Source organism: Pempheris klunzingeri, chromosome 17 (assembly GCF_042242105.1).
Source record: "Pempheris klunzingeri isolate RE-2024b chromosome 17, fPemKlu1.hap1, whole genome shotgun sequence".
NCBI lineage: Eukaryota > Metazoa > Chordata > Actinopteri > Acropomatiformes > Pempheridae > Pempheris > Pempheris klunzingeri.
This window is the reverse complement of record NC_092028.1, coordinates 17,094,308-17,110,060: the sequence shown is the minus strand read 5'-3', so window position 1 is coordinate 17,110,060 and position 15,753 is coordinate 17,094,308. Positions and strand designations below refer to the sequence as shown.

General features: G+C 40.4%; 1 protein-coding gene across 4 annotated transcripts in view; it reads left to right on the top strand.

Moving 5' to 3' along the window:
- The first annotated feature begins 3,907 nt into the window (after positions 1 to 3,907).
- Positions 3,908 to 15,753, top strand: part of crebbpb (CREB binding protein b) — a 33,014-nt gene continuing 21,168 nt past the window's right edge. For all 4 annotated transcript variants that reach the window (XM_070848677.1, XM_070848676.1, XM_070848679.1 and 1 more), the window contains exons 1-2: positions 3,908 to 4,722; positions 14,147 to 14,775. In XM_070848677.1, the coding sequence (XP_070704778.1) occupies positions 4,638 to 4,722; positions 14,147 to 14,775 (714 nt within the window). In that variant the 5' untranslated portion in view covers positions 3,908 to 4,637. The remainder of the gene's footprint in view (positions 4,723 to 14,146; positions 14,776 to 15,753) is intronic.

Here is a 15,753-nt window from a genome sequence, read left to right as displayed (position 1 = left end):
AGGGTGTCTTTGGCTGCGACTGTAGATCGATTTAGAGAAAACAATCGCATAAGTTATGTATGGAATACACTGTGTGTTAGCTGATAGTGCTTTTAAGACATGGATAATCAAAGTGGAATGTCACAAATCAGAACTAAATGTGTTTTATTGTATTTATTGTAACACAAAACTTGAACTGTTTGTGCAAAGCTCCGTTCTCTAATTTCTCTAATTTGAAAGACATTACTGGATGGAAACAGCCGGGCGCATTTAGCTGCTTCATACTTTCAATAGCATGAAACTTGATGTAATAACACTGAACATGCGATGGCAGTCCACCAAATGTATTTCATAGTGTTCCCTGTCTGTGTTTTTACTCTTTCTTTCCAACTTATTCGATTTCGTGCTATTATGTCGGATTATTAAGGATATCAAACTGATTCAACTGTACATCTCTCTCACTGTTACAAGTTCTCTCTGACGCTGTTTCTTAGCGAAAAGGATTGTGTGCTCAGAGGCAAAAAGGTATTTCTGTGAAATTCACTCAATTGTCTCATTTTTTACTTTTTAAAAACCCTGAACAACACATTAACCCTTTATTTTTTAAATGACTATTACATAATCGGTATCTTTTTAAGTAAAGCAGAAAAATAAAGAACCAATTTGCCTTCTTTTATTATCAAATAGTTTAATTCGACTGCCGCATTTGACATTAACCTAATAGTTGTATAGTTTGTTTGGTTTTTCAAAAACAGAATAGGGTAGCTTGTGCCTTTTAACTTCAAACTTAATTTTTCCTTATCTTCACTGTCTGCTAGTTCATTTATTAAGACACTGGATATTTCTTAAAAGCTTTAGGTATGCTTAAGCATGGGAATGTTTACTTTTGTGCTTTTGGTTTTCTAAGGTCATGACTTTTAAGCAGTGCCTTTTCTTAATATATACAATTAAATGTAAACATACCAAACATATTGAACATTAATTGGCCTTAATGTTTTTGAATTGCTTTGCCTTCATACTGTATTTATTTCTCAGATGGAGCCGGGTTTGTTTTAAATGCAATAATGAGAGTTTAGCATCGTTGGTTTCAGAGGGAAAATTGCATTATTTCTGCTTATGAGCACACAACCCTTGTACCAGCCCCAAAAATTGTCTGTTACACTACAATAAAGCCACGCTTATAATAGTTAGTGTTGTTATTATCCAAGGTTAAGTGCTTAATAGAGGTCAAGTATGTCAGGTAAAGCGTATAAGCTACTTTTTTTTTTGTTTCCTTTGGTAATTCTGATAATCTCTTTTAAATAATGTTTTTTTTGATGAACTCTGAACATTTTTGTCTGGATTAGTATTGTATTTTGGACAAACAGGAGCAGTGAGATAGCGGTGACAACTCACAGTTTTGATTGCCACTTGCTTTTTTTTTTAAATCGTTTCCCCCTTTTGTTTCACGGCAAGCGTGAACATAAAAGTTGATTTGGTTTGATTTATCGCGATGTGAGTGACATTCTGGACCAGCAGAATGGCACACGGAGAAGGTTTTGATGCCAAAGAGTGTCATTGCCATGTTTGTACGTTACTGACCTATCTCATCTCCTCCTTAATTTGCATTTTGTGTTGTGCACGTTCAAGAAAGGTGATTTATATAATATAATTATATGTCGAAACACATTTGCACAAGGCACTCACTTTTTATGTACAGTATGCCTTTATATTGTATGGTATCTGAGCATTTTCTATTATTTATATAAACGCATGTACTAGAGTATTAAATAGACTAAAGAACTGGGTAATTTTAACAATGTTGGAACAATACTTGTGTGTTCTGTTTGCCTGCATGTGTGTCAAAACAACAACAAAAAAAGAAATATGTAAGAGTGTTTGTAAAACTGTGCGGTTGTGGGTGTTTTCAAAGGGATGCTCTAATCTTAGCAGGAATGTGACCAGGACATCTTAGTCAACTTTATCATCCAAGAAAAGTACGACATGCTAAGACAATAAGGCTTCAATCAATACAGATTTGTTGTTATTTAAAAATTCACTCAACGGCAAGACACTATTAGATGAATGCAGGTAGGCAGTATTTCCGTAGCCTGCTACAGCCAAGTTTTTATGAATTGTTGCTTTCTTTGGAGATGTTTTTGTATAGAGCACGCTAATAGGTATGCAAGTGAAGGTTAAAACTGAATAAAGTCAGTTGCTGGGAAATGTTGTCCGGTTGAATTTATAGCCTGTACACTACATCCCGGTCTGTACTTACCAGCGGTGGATTGTGCATGTTTTCGAATATTGTTCTTAAATAGCCAACAAATGTGAAATAATTGTACATGGAGTATTCACTGTAGTGATTTATGCTGTCCATTCTGTATGTGTGCTATATTTATACGACTCGTTTGGCTTACATTGTTCTAGATGAATCCACCCAACATAGTGTAAAGTAGTTCCACCTCAAACCAGCCACAACATTACAGTAAATGCTGCTTACATGTCAATAAATCAGTAATGATAATCCAGTAATATATACAAAATAACAGGAACACTTATGCTGCATAGCAATTCTTTTACTTTCATTCATTTAAATAGGCTCATACTAGATGTGTACTTTGACTTAATTAAGCTTTTGAATGCAGAACTTTTACTTCAAATAAAGTTGTTTTTTTCTTTTTTTTTTTACAGTGATTGCTACTTTTATGCTAGTAGATGATCTGAATACTTCTTCTACCACTGGTATTTGCTGGTACTCACACAGAGTATCAAGAGAGATGAGATGCTTGGCGTCTTAGGTTGAGTACATACGCTACGTTTGAATTATTTGACTGCTCAGGAATAATTAAATGTGTTTGAAGAATGAAAAATAACTGGAGCTGATTCAAAGCCAGTGATGCTGTGCTCACAGTGTGGCTTCTTTCAATCACTGCTGTTTAAACAAACATACTTCATGCACACACTGTTCATAAATCAACAGTTGGGACTGTGGTGGACCTGGCTAGAAAGTTGTTCCAATATTATGTATTAGTAGGAAGACTTTAATGGGATGCTATGAAATAACAAAGAGGTATTCAACTTTTATACTCAAGTAAAAGTAGCAATACCACAATATAAAAAGTCCTGTATTCAAAATTATACTTATTATACTATTGAGTAAAAGTGCTACAATATTATTAGCAAAAATGTCAAGTATAAAAGATATAAGTGTCCCATAAATGAATCAGAGTAAAAGTACAATTTTTGAGTGAATGTATAAAGATGAGATACAGTATTCCTTTATTAGTCCCACGACGGGGAAATTTACAATGTCACAGCAGACACGAGGAGATATAAAAGAATATGTACATGTATGGCAGAGGAAGTATAAAAAAATAGAAACAATATAGTGTTGCACAAAGTATTGCACATTGTGAAGTGAGGCAAATACATATATTGCACTGTTGGCGTACTTTATAGTTGAATAAAATAGCAATAAAGAGATACAAGTACCCCAAAATTGTACCTAATAACAGTAGTCTATTTAAATATAGGCATAATTATTTTTTTATTTTGAGTATTAAGTACTTTTCACCACCACTGGTAATAAGATGGGAATAAACAAATCAATGTTGGTAATCTAAAAGCTGCTGTTTGTATAGTAACTTAATGAACGCAGTGTTTTCCCGTTATACTGATGCGTTGTGTATGTAAAGTTTTAAGCAGGTCGCTAAAGTCAATTTTCATAGTCTTCTTTTTCTTCTTCTTTTGGGTTATTCCTTCCCTTAAGGCAATTTCACGTACGTCCTCGTGACGCACGGTGGGACACAGGTTTACGTCAGGACGTCGCAGCACGTCGCCTCCCCCTCCTCCCCCCACAGTCTAGCTGGGAAGAAAAAAAAACTTTTTTTTTTTTTGTATCGGAGGAATCAACAGCCGCCATCTTGACGCGGCTCAGAATCGGGATTTCGGGGGGAGCATTAATTTTAAAAACCGATCGGAGCTACCCAGACGGGGCTCAAACGCCTTTTTTCGCGCAGAAAATCGAAGTGTTAGTTCTTCCGATGAGAATTAACGCAAACATGTGAGGGTTACACGGGTTTTTATCGTCTCGAAAGCCCACTGTATATTTGATTTCCCTTTTAGAGAGCGCCGCTTCTCGCCGTATCTCCGTCCCGAGCCGCTGTATTTACCGGGAGACAGCGACGAGAAAAATAATCCACCTCATAGAAAATATTTTTTGAATTTTGCTCTTTTTATTTAAGCCCGAGATAGATTTTATGGCCGCTCGTTTCGACTGCGAAAAAAATGATTCTGCACAGACGTGAAACCGGCGATCTGCGGAGAAAGGGATTTGCTTACGCCTTTTGTAATATTTTATGATTGATTTTTATTTATTATTCTCGAACTGAAATAATTTTTGGACGTGATTATTGAGGATAATTATGTGGGTGTTGGGTGTTGGATTATCATGGGGTGATCTTCGGCGGCGGAGCGTGGCGCTGTTGCCTTTCTTTTGAATCCTTTTTCTCCAGGCAGCATTTCGCCAGTCTGCCAGTTCAGAACAGAAAAAAACAGTTTAATTGCTCCTTTACGCGTAAAGTTACCGGTTATTGCGACCCTGAGGCTGAAGAGCTGGACTGATCCTTCACTTATTTTCCTGCATCATCAACCATTCATATAATTTGCCGACCAGGATGGCTGACAATCTGCTGGATGTCGGACCCCCCACTGCAAAGCGACCCAAGCTGAATTCACCTCTCTCGGGATCAGATGGCCCAGGTAAGTCCGGCACACGGTTCTACAAATGTAACTCACCGACGTGGAGGACGTGCAAAAGCATGCAATAAGATTTACGGTTATTAAAGCTGCACAGTCTGCAGGCTTCGTGCATCCACACTGAGGGGAGAGAGCCACTGTAAAGTAAACCCAGCTGACGCTCCAGTGGCGCAAATGTCAGAGGAAAAACTGCACATCAAGTCTCTGCTTTGTTCAAGTGAATCTGCCAATTAGTGGATAAAGTGCAAACTCACTGGCTCTTCATCTGATGAGAACAACTCATCAGGGAAAGTAACCCTGTGCTCCCAACTTTTCAGTCTGAAAAAGTTAAATAACATGATAGTGATTAGCCATCAGAACCATAACCATGGGAATTAAATGTTGACAGCTTGTCTGCAGGGATCTAAAGCTGCTGGTTTTCTGGTATTACTGTGGCACCTTTTTTTTTTTTTTTTGGAGTGCTGCTGTCTTGGATAGTCTGTACATCTACGAGTCTGACATGAAAACACACACACTAAATAGTGTGATTTCCTCTTGATGCCCACCAGCCCAGAGGGACATGCAGCCTCTGGATCCTTGGACCTGGTGGATTAGATTTATTGTCTCGCTCATTGACTCTTCAGCAGATTCTTGACCACACAAGCACTCGAACTTGTGTCATTTAATAGAAAAATGCTTTGTCCCGTCTGGGTCAGCCTGCCGCTGAAGGTTCAGTCCCTCTTTCATTCAGCAAAAAAAATGGTTTGGGTGAAAAGTCATGTGGGGAAATCCACTGGAAGATGACATGTGTTTTGTAGCAACAGTACATTGAGCTTTTCTGCTGCCAGTTTATTTGGCAAACAAATCTGCATAATACATCCAGAGAAAAACTACTGCAGTGATAATTAGAATTAGAAACTTGCCATGGGGGCTGCGTCTTCACCAGTCCAACCTGCAGAACAACTTTTCTAGATAACTTGAAAGAGCTGGACTGATTTAGAAAAAAAAAAAAGAAAACATTTTTTAAGTGGGCTTAAATGTTTTGTGGCCAGCACATTGTGTAATAGCAGCCGAGGGCATGATTGAGAGATTTTGAACTCTCATCACTACTATGGCCTCCCAGCGTTGTTCATGCTCTGATTTGTGCATGTGGTTATTGGCTGATTGAGAAATATTTGATTGCTTGTGTCATGTGATGAATTTAGCGTTACTTTAAATAAGTGATTTCCTCAGGATGGGGGCCATAGTGGTTGTTAAATTGTAGTTATCAACTATTATGACCGTCCAAAAGGAGGCCAGCCCCCTGAGCATGTAACAGGTGCATTTTTGGAGGACCTCAGCTGTAGTATAAGCCCCTTTTATCTACATACATTTGCTGACTTTTCAGAAAATTGGCGTGTGGGGTTTATCTGTGACTGAGAGATGAGTCTATTTCTCATTGTGACACTCCCGGCTATTTGATTGGCGTGGAGAACTTTGAACCCTTTTTTATGCCGAAGATATTTAGTTTTTAAAATGTCTCAAGTCGACAAACAGTCACTGAAGTCCCTTATTACACAGAGATTGTGCAATATCGCTGTAAATAAGACTCACCACCGAGCAAGCTTTATTTATTTATTTATTTTTTTGCACTGAATTTAACATTGACGGCAAATTGATGCCCCAGTGTGTGATTCTAGACAGCATAATGGCTCTCTGCAAGCAGAAGAGGCGTGACGTGTAACACAGCAAAAGGCATCTAGTGGCATAATTAAAATGACCCCCCACCCACCCCAGTCCATCTAAGTACGTTTTTACATAAATGGTGAGATGGAATAACAACAGCGCAACACCCCCCCCCCACCCTCCCAACGTAAACAGAAGGAGCAGTGGCGGCAGCTCATCCAAATAAAAGACTAGAATCATTAAATACAGGCTAATAATAATTTCATGAACCAGAGCTCCACATTTTCACTTTTTCCAAAACTAACAAGTGACCTCTACAAACTTTACTGGAACTTTTGGCACCTCTGTGTCTCACCAGGGCCCATCCTGTCATGTATAAACCCATTGGACAGTGACGCTCAGTGAAACCGCCGGCTCAGAATAGTTGCTGATTAATCGACTAACTGATAAATCGACAAATTGTTGTGGCTGTAACTAATCGCTTAAAACTGACGTACGTGAGAGAGCTCACTGAGCTCTCTCCACTTTTACTGCAAGAGCTTACTTTTGATTTAAACTGTTGTGTTTTTTTTTTCTTTCTTTTTCTCAAGAACAAAGCCTGCAAACAATAGTGTGAAAACTGTTAGGCGCCACTTTCACTATGCTTAAAAGCTGGTTGTGAAGTAAAGCTCGTATCTCTATCAGCCATCTAGTCGAGCAACATTACCCTCCTTGGCACATCCAAGTATGTGTGTGTGTTTGTGTGTACTTGCAGTGTGCTGAACATTTGTTTGGAGTCTTTGTGCAGTCACTAGCACCAAACATTGATAAAGACGAAGCCTCTCAGTTTTCAGTTTTGAAATCGCAAAGACTGGTGCAGTTGCTAAATTAAAATTGCAGCGGAGATCGGAAACATCTGTCCGCCACTTACAAACAGCTGAGAAATGTGAAGTTTCTTTGTTCTGTCTGTCTTGTCCTCTGTGGGCGGCTGCATTATCTAGCCGGGCTGACAGTCCTCGGTCCTCGGCCAAGGTAGCTCATCTTCGCAGAGGGGTGACAGGAGCTTTTGCTGGGCAATAAAGCAGTCCGACACAGAACCTCCTCCCCCACTGCTGCCAGAAGCCCTTTCTGTCTCCGCTGACATACACGCACGCACAGAAACACATGTATTCAGTAGGACGGTGCACCGTGTGTCTTGCTCTCTTTGAGGTCCTGGATGCAGCTCAGGGTCTTCAGTACACTAAGAAGATTGCAGGCTGCAGATGGGAGGATACGCAGGTTTTTTTCTTGAGTTGAAAAAGCCCTAATTCTGAGAGAATTTGGAGGCTGGTCAGTGGGGAACCTGTAGCTTCCATCTTCTGTCCTCAACTCTGCCTTTTTCTTGTGCACTCAATGGATGACGTAAATCAGCAAATCAATGTGTAGAACATAAATTCAAAGAAACTGAATGTAGATGCATTTTTTTTCATTGATCTCAGATAGCACATTGATACTGGCGTGTAAATGTCCCACTGAACTGTGGTGCGACGGTATGCTGTGACCAGGCTTGATGTTCAGATCTGAATTTCACATCTTGTACCCAAGAGAATACATACCAGAAACAATGTTTTTGAAATTATACAGCTTAAAATGAACTACTTAAAATTTCAAAGAGGATACTTACAGTAACAAATTCAGACATATTTTTTTAAATACAATACTAAAATTTCAACATTCAGTCTTCAGTAGGGATTAAATTTCAAAATTAGGTATTTGATTGCCTCAAAGATTCAATTAAATATGGTGAATGTTTGCTGCCGTAGTTGTGTTACAGTGGAGTATCCTCACAATTGACCCTAATTGGTTTGGCTTACGGAGTCACGTTAGCTATTGGTAAAGCCTTTCCATTACTGGTAGTCTGACAGATAGCACAGACACCTCCCTTCGCCACATCCAGCCCACTGCACACTGAGCTGTCGCTCACAGCCAGATAAGCGGCCTGTCTTTGATGTTTATGTTAATGTGTGACAGCTTTTTATGGTGCTCTGGTCTCGTGTCAGTATGTGGCTGCAGGCCAGCGTCGGGCTTGTTTTCAGTTGTGTGGCTGAGTGGGCGTGTCAGCGCTAGAGGTGAGAAATGGGCAGCCATTCTCCTCCTGTGTCTGGCCTGTGTGTATGATCACCAACCCTTGGGTGAGCATTATTCAGCCACGTTAGCATTAGCGTGTGCTAAAATACAGTCAAGTGGTAAAATGATGCCTCTCACCAGCACGGCAAAGCAGTGGCAGATGATACTGTGGATCTGCTGGGTATTGTCTCAGCTGAGGTGGAACTGATTGAAATGGGGAGAATGGGGATGAAATGGATGCCAACCAAGTAGCCACCCCACGCTGCCCTCCAGCCTTACCTCTACCATTTACTTCCTTTTGCTCTTAGCTTCAGACTTTGGCTTTCTGGTTGTTCCCAGAATCAGATCAGATCAGATCACCCAGAAAGGTGCTTTTAGTTACTGTGGACGTAATCTTGTGTAATGGTCCGCTCGATGAGCTGTGAAATATATAAAAATAAAAAAGCTATCTACATTCAAAACTAAACTTAAAACCCTCCTGTTTCTTCAGGACTATGAACAGTGTTGGTATTGTGGGTTTGTATAAATATTAGTTGTTTTCTTTATTGTCTTTCTGTCTTAAATATGCTTGATGTTTTTATTTCTCTATAAATGTAAAGCACATCGAGTTTCTCTGTAATAAAATGTGCTCTATAAATGAAATGGCCTTGCCTTACCTTTCGTATCTCATAACGTATTATAATAATGTTATAATAATGTTGCTGCATCAAAATATACAACCTGTTTCCTCCATGATGCCATGTCAGCAAACCCCGCCCTAAAATGTACATGCTGTACATTAACAATGCTTTAAAAAATACAACATTTAATTGTTTTTATCGATTTACAAAATGCAAAGTGAGCGAACAGAAGAAAGAAATCTAAATCAAATCAATATTTGGTGTGACAACTCTTTGCCTTCAAAATAGCATCAATTCTGCTAAGTGCACTTGCACAAAGTCAGGGATTTCGTAGGATCATAGTCAGCTGTATGATTAACCAATTACACCAAACGGGTGCTAATGATCATCAATTTCATATGTAGGTTGAAACACAGTCATTAACTGAAACAGAAACAGCTTTGTAGGAGGGTGAGGAGCAGCCAAACTCTGCTACCAATGTGAGTTTGTGGAAATGGGCTTCATGTCACAGGTCACAGCCACAAGACACAAGGTAGTTACAACATTGCATCAGTAAGGGCTCTCACAGGAAAAGATTTCAAAGCAGACTGGGGTTTCAAGATGGGCTGCTCAAGCTCTTTTGAAGAAGCACAAAGAAATTGGCAACTTTGAGGACCGTAGACACAGTGGTCGGCTAAGGAAACAGATGAAAGACACATTATGCTTACTTCTCTTTGAAATCGGAAGACGTCCAGCGCTGCCATCAGCTCAGAAGCAGCAGAAGCCAGTGGGCCCCAGGTACACTCATCTACTATCCAGAGAAGTCTGGCCAGAAGTGGTCTTCATAGAAGAATTACGGCCAAAAAGCCAAACCTTTGACGTGGAAACATGGCCAAGCGACTCAACTATGCACGAAAACAAAGTTTAAAATTTGAAATATTTGGCTTTAGCAGAGGACAGTTTGTTTGCTGAAGGGCTGGAGAGCGGTACAGTAATGAGTCTGCAGGCAACAGTGAAGCATGGTGGAGGTTCCTTGTAAGTTTGGTGCTGCGTTTCTGCAAATGGAGTTGGATTTGGTCAGTATTAATGGTGTCCTCAGTGCTGAGAAACACAGGCAGATACTTATCCATCATGTAATACCATCAGGGAGGCGTCTGATTGGCCCCAGATTTATTCTGCAGCAGGACAATGACCCCAAACATCTTCAGCGTAAAGAACAACAAGGAGTCCTGGAAGTGATGGTGTGGCCCCCACAGAGTCCTGATCTAAACATCACTAAATCTGTCTGTGATTACAAGAAACCAAAGTATCTGAGGCAGCCTACATCCACAGAGGATCTGTGGTTAGTTCTCCAAGATGTTAGGAACAACCTACCTGCCGGGTTCCTTCAAAAACCGTGTGCAAATGTTCCTAGAAGATTAAATGCTGTTTTAAAGGCAAAGGATGAAATAGATTTTTCCTTCTGTTCGTTCATTGATTCTGTTGTAAATTGATAAAGAATAAACAATTTTATAAGTTTGAAATCATTCTTACTGTATAGAATTACTCCACACATGCCTAAGACTTTTGCACAGTACTGTATATGCCAGGAATTACTGTTCAGCCTAAAACACTGAGCTGTGATTTTCGGTCCATATTGCCCATCTCTATCACATATCCACAAAATGCTCATGTCCTCTGGAACAAGACTGAGCTGTTTTAATTCATTTAGATCTCAGTGTCTGTCTGCAAGAGCTGAGCTCTTCAGCCTCTCAGATCATGTAGCCGTGCCCAGTTTTTTTCCTCTGTGTCATTTTCTCTGAATGGCTGTGGTTTTCATAAACACTGTGCAGCAAATGACTGCAGCCCCAGCTTTACAAGTGTAGTGTGGCACTAATTTTGCGCATGTTGAAGTCTTCATAGCTCTTCTTATAAATCACCATATTAAAGTTTATACAATTGTTCTGTCAATCAAATGTGTGGAAAATAGGTCCGTACTGTCCTTCATCCGTTTCCTCTGTCAAACGCCCAACAGGAATTCTTGTAGAAGTCTCAATTTTATGTTTACAAAGCTGTCTGACCCGACAAGCATGCACATCAGGTACAATATCTGTATTGTGCGATTGGTTGTGTTGCTATAAAAATGAGTAATCCGAGTGTCGACGCAAAGCTTGCTGCTTCATGTTTCTGCTGCACACCAACACTGTAAAGTCATTCTTGGCAATGGGGCTGTCACAATATCAGATTTTCCCTACACGATCATCACGGCCAAAAGAATTCATGATGATGATAATGTAGTGGTTATTGTGCATTTTGTGGCTTTTTTTTGGTAAATTAATTGCACTCAAAATACACGTATGGGGGGGGGGTCGCAGATCAAATATGGTCCATTGACACCATGAGCACCGATCACTGGCATATTCTGCGTTTTGTTGCTTTTCAACTCTCCAAACCACTTTCATATAACCGATGTCATGGTACCATATTTTTTCATCAACAATTTCTTCTTTCGTCAGCTTTGGCTGATACCACAGGTTTGCTTTAGCTGTTGCTTGTGTGCGTTCCATCTCTGCTGTGTGATAGGCTGTGAGATACATATAAAAGTAAAAATGTCTAAAGTTTACTGGTGTAAATGTATCATAATCCCTTAATTATCATTTTGGCGCCCAGCCGCAGTTTGAATACACATCAAGCAACCTGAAGACCGTCTAAAAAAGTGAACTGCAAATGTAATAATAAAAAAAATGCATTTCTTTGGAAATGATACAAATGGCAAACCACTGGAAGCGAGTAATGAGGCAGTAGATAGATAGTATAATCTAATTTTAATACATTGTGCATTTAATGGTGGAAGATGGGTGTTTTCTGATACTAGTCATACTTTCTTATTGTTCTTGTAAAGGTGTTCTGTAAGTAGTAGTCATCTGAATACTTGTATCAGTACTTTTCCTTTTTGCTCTCTGAATCAAACCTCCACTGACATATTTATTTCTCCAGCATTTACTACTGCATGTTAAAGGCTGCACACTACTTTCCCAACGGTTATTCTGGTCCCTTGTAAATCTAATGTGTCCCTTTTAGCACTGTTATGATTGTATAGCCAATTCGCCCCCTATCTCTTGGGAGAGAGAGGGAGGATCTTGCTCTTTACATCTCCATCCTCATCTCTCTCTGACTCTGGTAAGGCAGCAACAGCCTGCTGCACAGCCTGTTATTATCTCCCAGACTGAAGAGTCTAATTGAAGATTTTCATGTTGCTGCTGAAAAGCGTTGGGTGAATTACACCCGGCACCAGCAATGTCCTCTTCAGGTGAGAATAGTGTGACTCAAGTGTTGGGCTTCTCTGGTTAGTGGATGCTTCCATTGTGACTGCGATTGCTTGCTACTGGATACGCTCATCATATCGTTGTATGATGAGCAAATCTAAATCGTATTTTCAGTCTTTTGAAAAGAGCTGCCATGCTGAAGGCACTTTTCCTCCTTCAGCTAGCTTCTTGGCTCCTCTGTACCCCTTCCCTCTAAAATTTGTGTGGTGTCAGTCTTGTTGCTGAATAGGCCTCAGTCAAGGAACAGGTGCTTGCTCCCAGCTATGCACTCTCCATGTCTCTTACTCTGAGACTTGTTGCTTTAATCTTGTTGCTCTGAAAGCTCAGGCATTTCATTTGAAGCTGGTGGATGAGGTATTTAACTGCTATTAAATGGCACCATATTCCATAGGTAAAAAGATTGAATTTCTCCCCAACTTTAATAACACAGTGTCCCCAGACAAAGAACTGGGTGTGTGTGGAGGTGTGGCTGCTGTGCCGGTAAAATCTTTATTGGCTCACGTACACAAGCTCACTCACACCTGCACGTGAAGGACCTTGACATAGACGTGTGATTTGGGCCTCTGACCTTCATTAATGCTCTATTTATTTTCTGTGTGGTGAGTGCTCTTGTTTGCTTTTTTCCTGTACGGAGTGCTGTCGGTAGCAGAGCTAACGCTTTTCCTCTGCACCTTTTTTCTTGTCTTCAACGCAACTGTAAATATGTAACTTTATTCATATTTAATTTTTCTTACCAGTATTACAAAGTGCTTTACAAAACCAAATAATGACTAAATAAACTAGAATGATAACTGCACACACTATACTGTTAGTAAAAATAAAACTAGCCAATAAAAATGAGAATGAAACCAAAACCATGAACACATAAACAGTAAAAACAATAAATGCTCAGGCCTTAAACCAGTATGTGATGTGGTTTACAATGATTTGATGATGATTTTAGTAATAAATGTCAGACAGATAGTTACAGAGCTACACCCATGAACTATATCATTTCAACTCAATATGTCAAGATCCGTCGTAGTATTTACCTTGTTAATGAAACTGGTTGTAGTAGTATGTAGTACAACCGTGCAGGATTCTCTGTGCTCACAGTCGTCCTCTTAGTCGCTAGAAACTTGTTGTTGCATGTACTTGAGTTGTGATATTCTCTTGTAGAACCAGGTAATTTGTTTACTCCGTTGTGGCATTTTTCTCTCCTAAAATGGAAACCTATGGCTGCTTATTATCTCTACCTTTGTACGGTGATCAGGCCTCGTTTGGTTTAGATATAACAACTGATTAGATCATGCTGCTTCATGAAACACAAGATGAGTTTGTTTTTGTGGTTAACAGATGGTTTTATGTGCCGCTAAACTGTACAAAACAATTGGTAAATTTGAAAATTATGGGTGCTTTCACACCTAATATGTTTGGTTTGGTTTAAACGAACAAAATTTGCCCATATTGCTCCATCCTCCTTCTGATTATGGAGCGCATGAAGGAAGCGACCTTTAAAAGTGATCTACATAATCATGCACGATTGGTAACCAGGGTAACATGTAAGCTCATTAGCTTGTGAATGACAGGGTTTTCCGATTGATCAGAAAGTGAAAAGGAGGTAAAACAGATATGTGATGTACTATTCAATGGATTTTGCCGGTTACCCAACAAGAAAGTCAGCTACAAAATTTTGTATGTATGTAATAATTGATGCCTTGAACCACCAATTTTGAATCTGTCTAATTTTTAGCCTTTAAATGAGAAATTGAATGTATCACAGCTAATTGGTATTTTTCTTTCTCTCTTTTACAGATCTTGTGTCCCTGTTTGACCTGGAAAACGACCTTCCAGATGAGCTTATCCCCAATGGAGATTTGGGAATGGGAATGTCCTCTAATGGCGGTCCAGGTGGAGGAGGTCCTGGTCTCAACTCCATCGTTCCGGATGCAGCTGCCAAACACAAGCAGCTGTCTGAGCTCCTGCGACCCGGGAGCTCCTCCATCTTGGGAGGCGGCCTCAACTCTGCCAGCCCCCAACAGGGAGGCATGGTGGGAAGCCAGCTCGGAGCTGTGCTTGGTAAAAGTCCACTGGGGCAGGGCGCTACTAATCACCAGTCTCCCCAGGCCCAGAAAGGAGGTGCAGCGGCAGGACAAGGCAATGGAAGCGCAGGCATGGGCTTCAACCAGGCCATGTTGAACAGTGGGCAGGGACACGTTGTCATGGGCCAGACAGGACAAGTGATGAATGGGGCTCTGGGACCGGCAGGCCGGGGTAGACCTGGGCCTGGCATGCAGTACCAGGGCCAAGGCATGCAGGGGGCACAAGTGGGTGCTGGACCTGGCGTTGGAGGCAGTGTGCTGGCAGAGACACTCACACAAGGAGGGCCACAGTTGGGTGCACACAACGCGCTGAATGCTCAGCAAGCTGGAAACATGAACAAGGTGAGGTTCGACATTGAGCGCAATTAGTCCCACAGGTAGTTGTTTGCTCAGAGCAGGGAAAATCATAATAATCAGTTAAGCAAATTACATACTAACTAATGTACATCAGAGGACAGCGCAGTTATGTTGCATCTGCAAATATATCAAATGTTCCCATTAACAGATTTGTAAGTCTTGTCCAATTCTCACTTTGATTTTAAATCCACAATTACAGCATTAACCACAGCAGCAGATATAAACTTCCTTAATTACCTTGTGCTCATGCTTGAACTTTTTTTAGTCACAGTTGGATTTCAGGGTTGGGTTAAACTGTTTGAACTTCCAACCAATGTATAAATGTACATTTTCATGTAGTGCTGTGTGGGCTTGTTGGCGTTTTCTTTCCCTACAATAGTCACGCAGACTAGGTTTCTATCCTCAATTTCTTTACCCAGACAAGTAAAAGAAATGTATTATCTCACTAACTAACTAACTGGAATAGTGCTGTTCCAGTTAGTGTGCCAGTTATCTTCCCCTCACTATTTATTGATTTGGTCTTCTTCCTGGAGACAAGCTAGTTGAAGGGGTTGAATTTGCAGTCAAGTGCGTCAATCTCAGTGGGTCTATCTTGGCCCAACAGAGAGTTTTGCAGCAAATCGGTGCTAATGTGTTTATTACTGCATTCCTATGCTTCAGTAATCTGAGCACAAACAATACAAATGCTACAGGAACTGCAGGTGTGTACTACTACTTTTTTTTGTGAATGAAAAGTACTTTCCGTGATGTACAGCCGGTAGTACTTCTATGTGAATGTCTTTACTTTAACAGACTTTGAAGTTGCTCAATGTGCTACAATGTTTCCTCCTGTGAGAGACTTTGGGCTTTGCGGTTTGACAGGAAACCAAGGTTAAACCAGCGTGTTCGTTCTCACCAAGATTATTTCAACAGTCGTCGCCACATGAAACAAGCCCCTCCTTCCACAAACAGACAAACACCTTA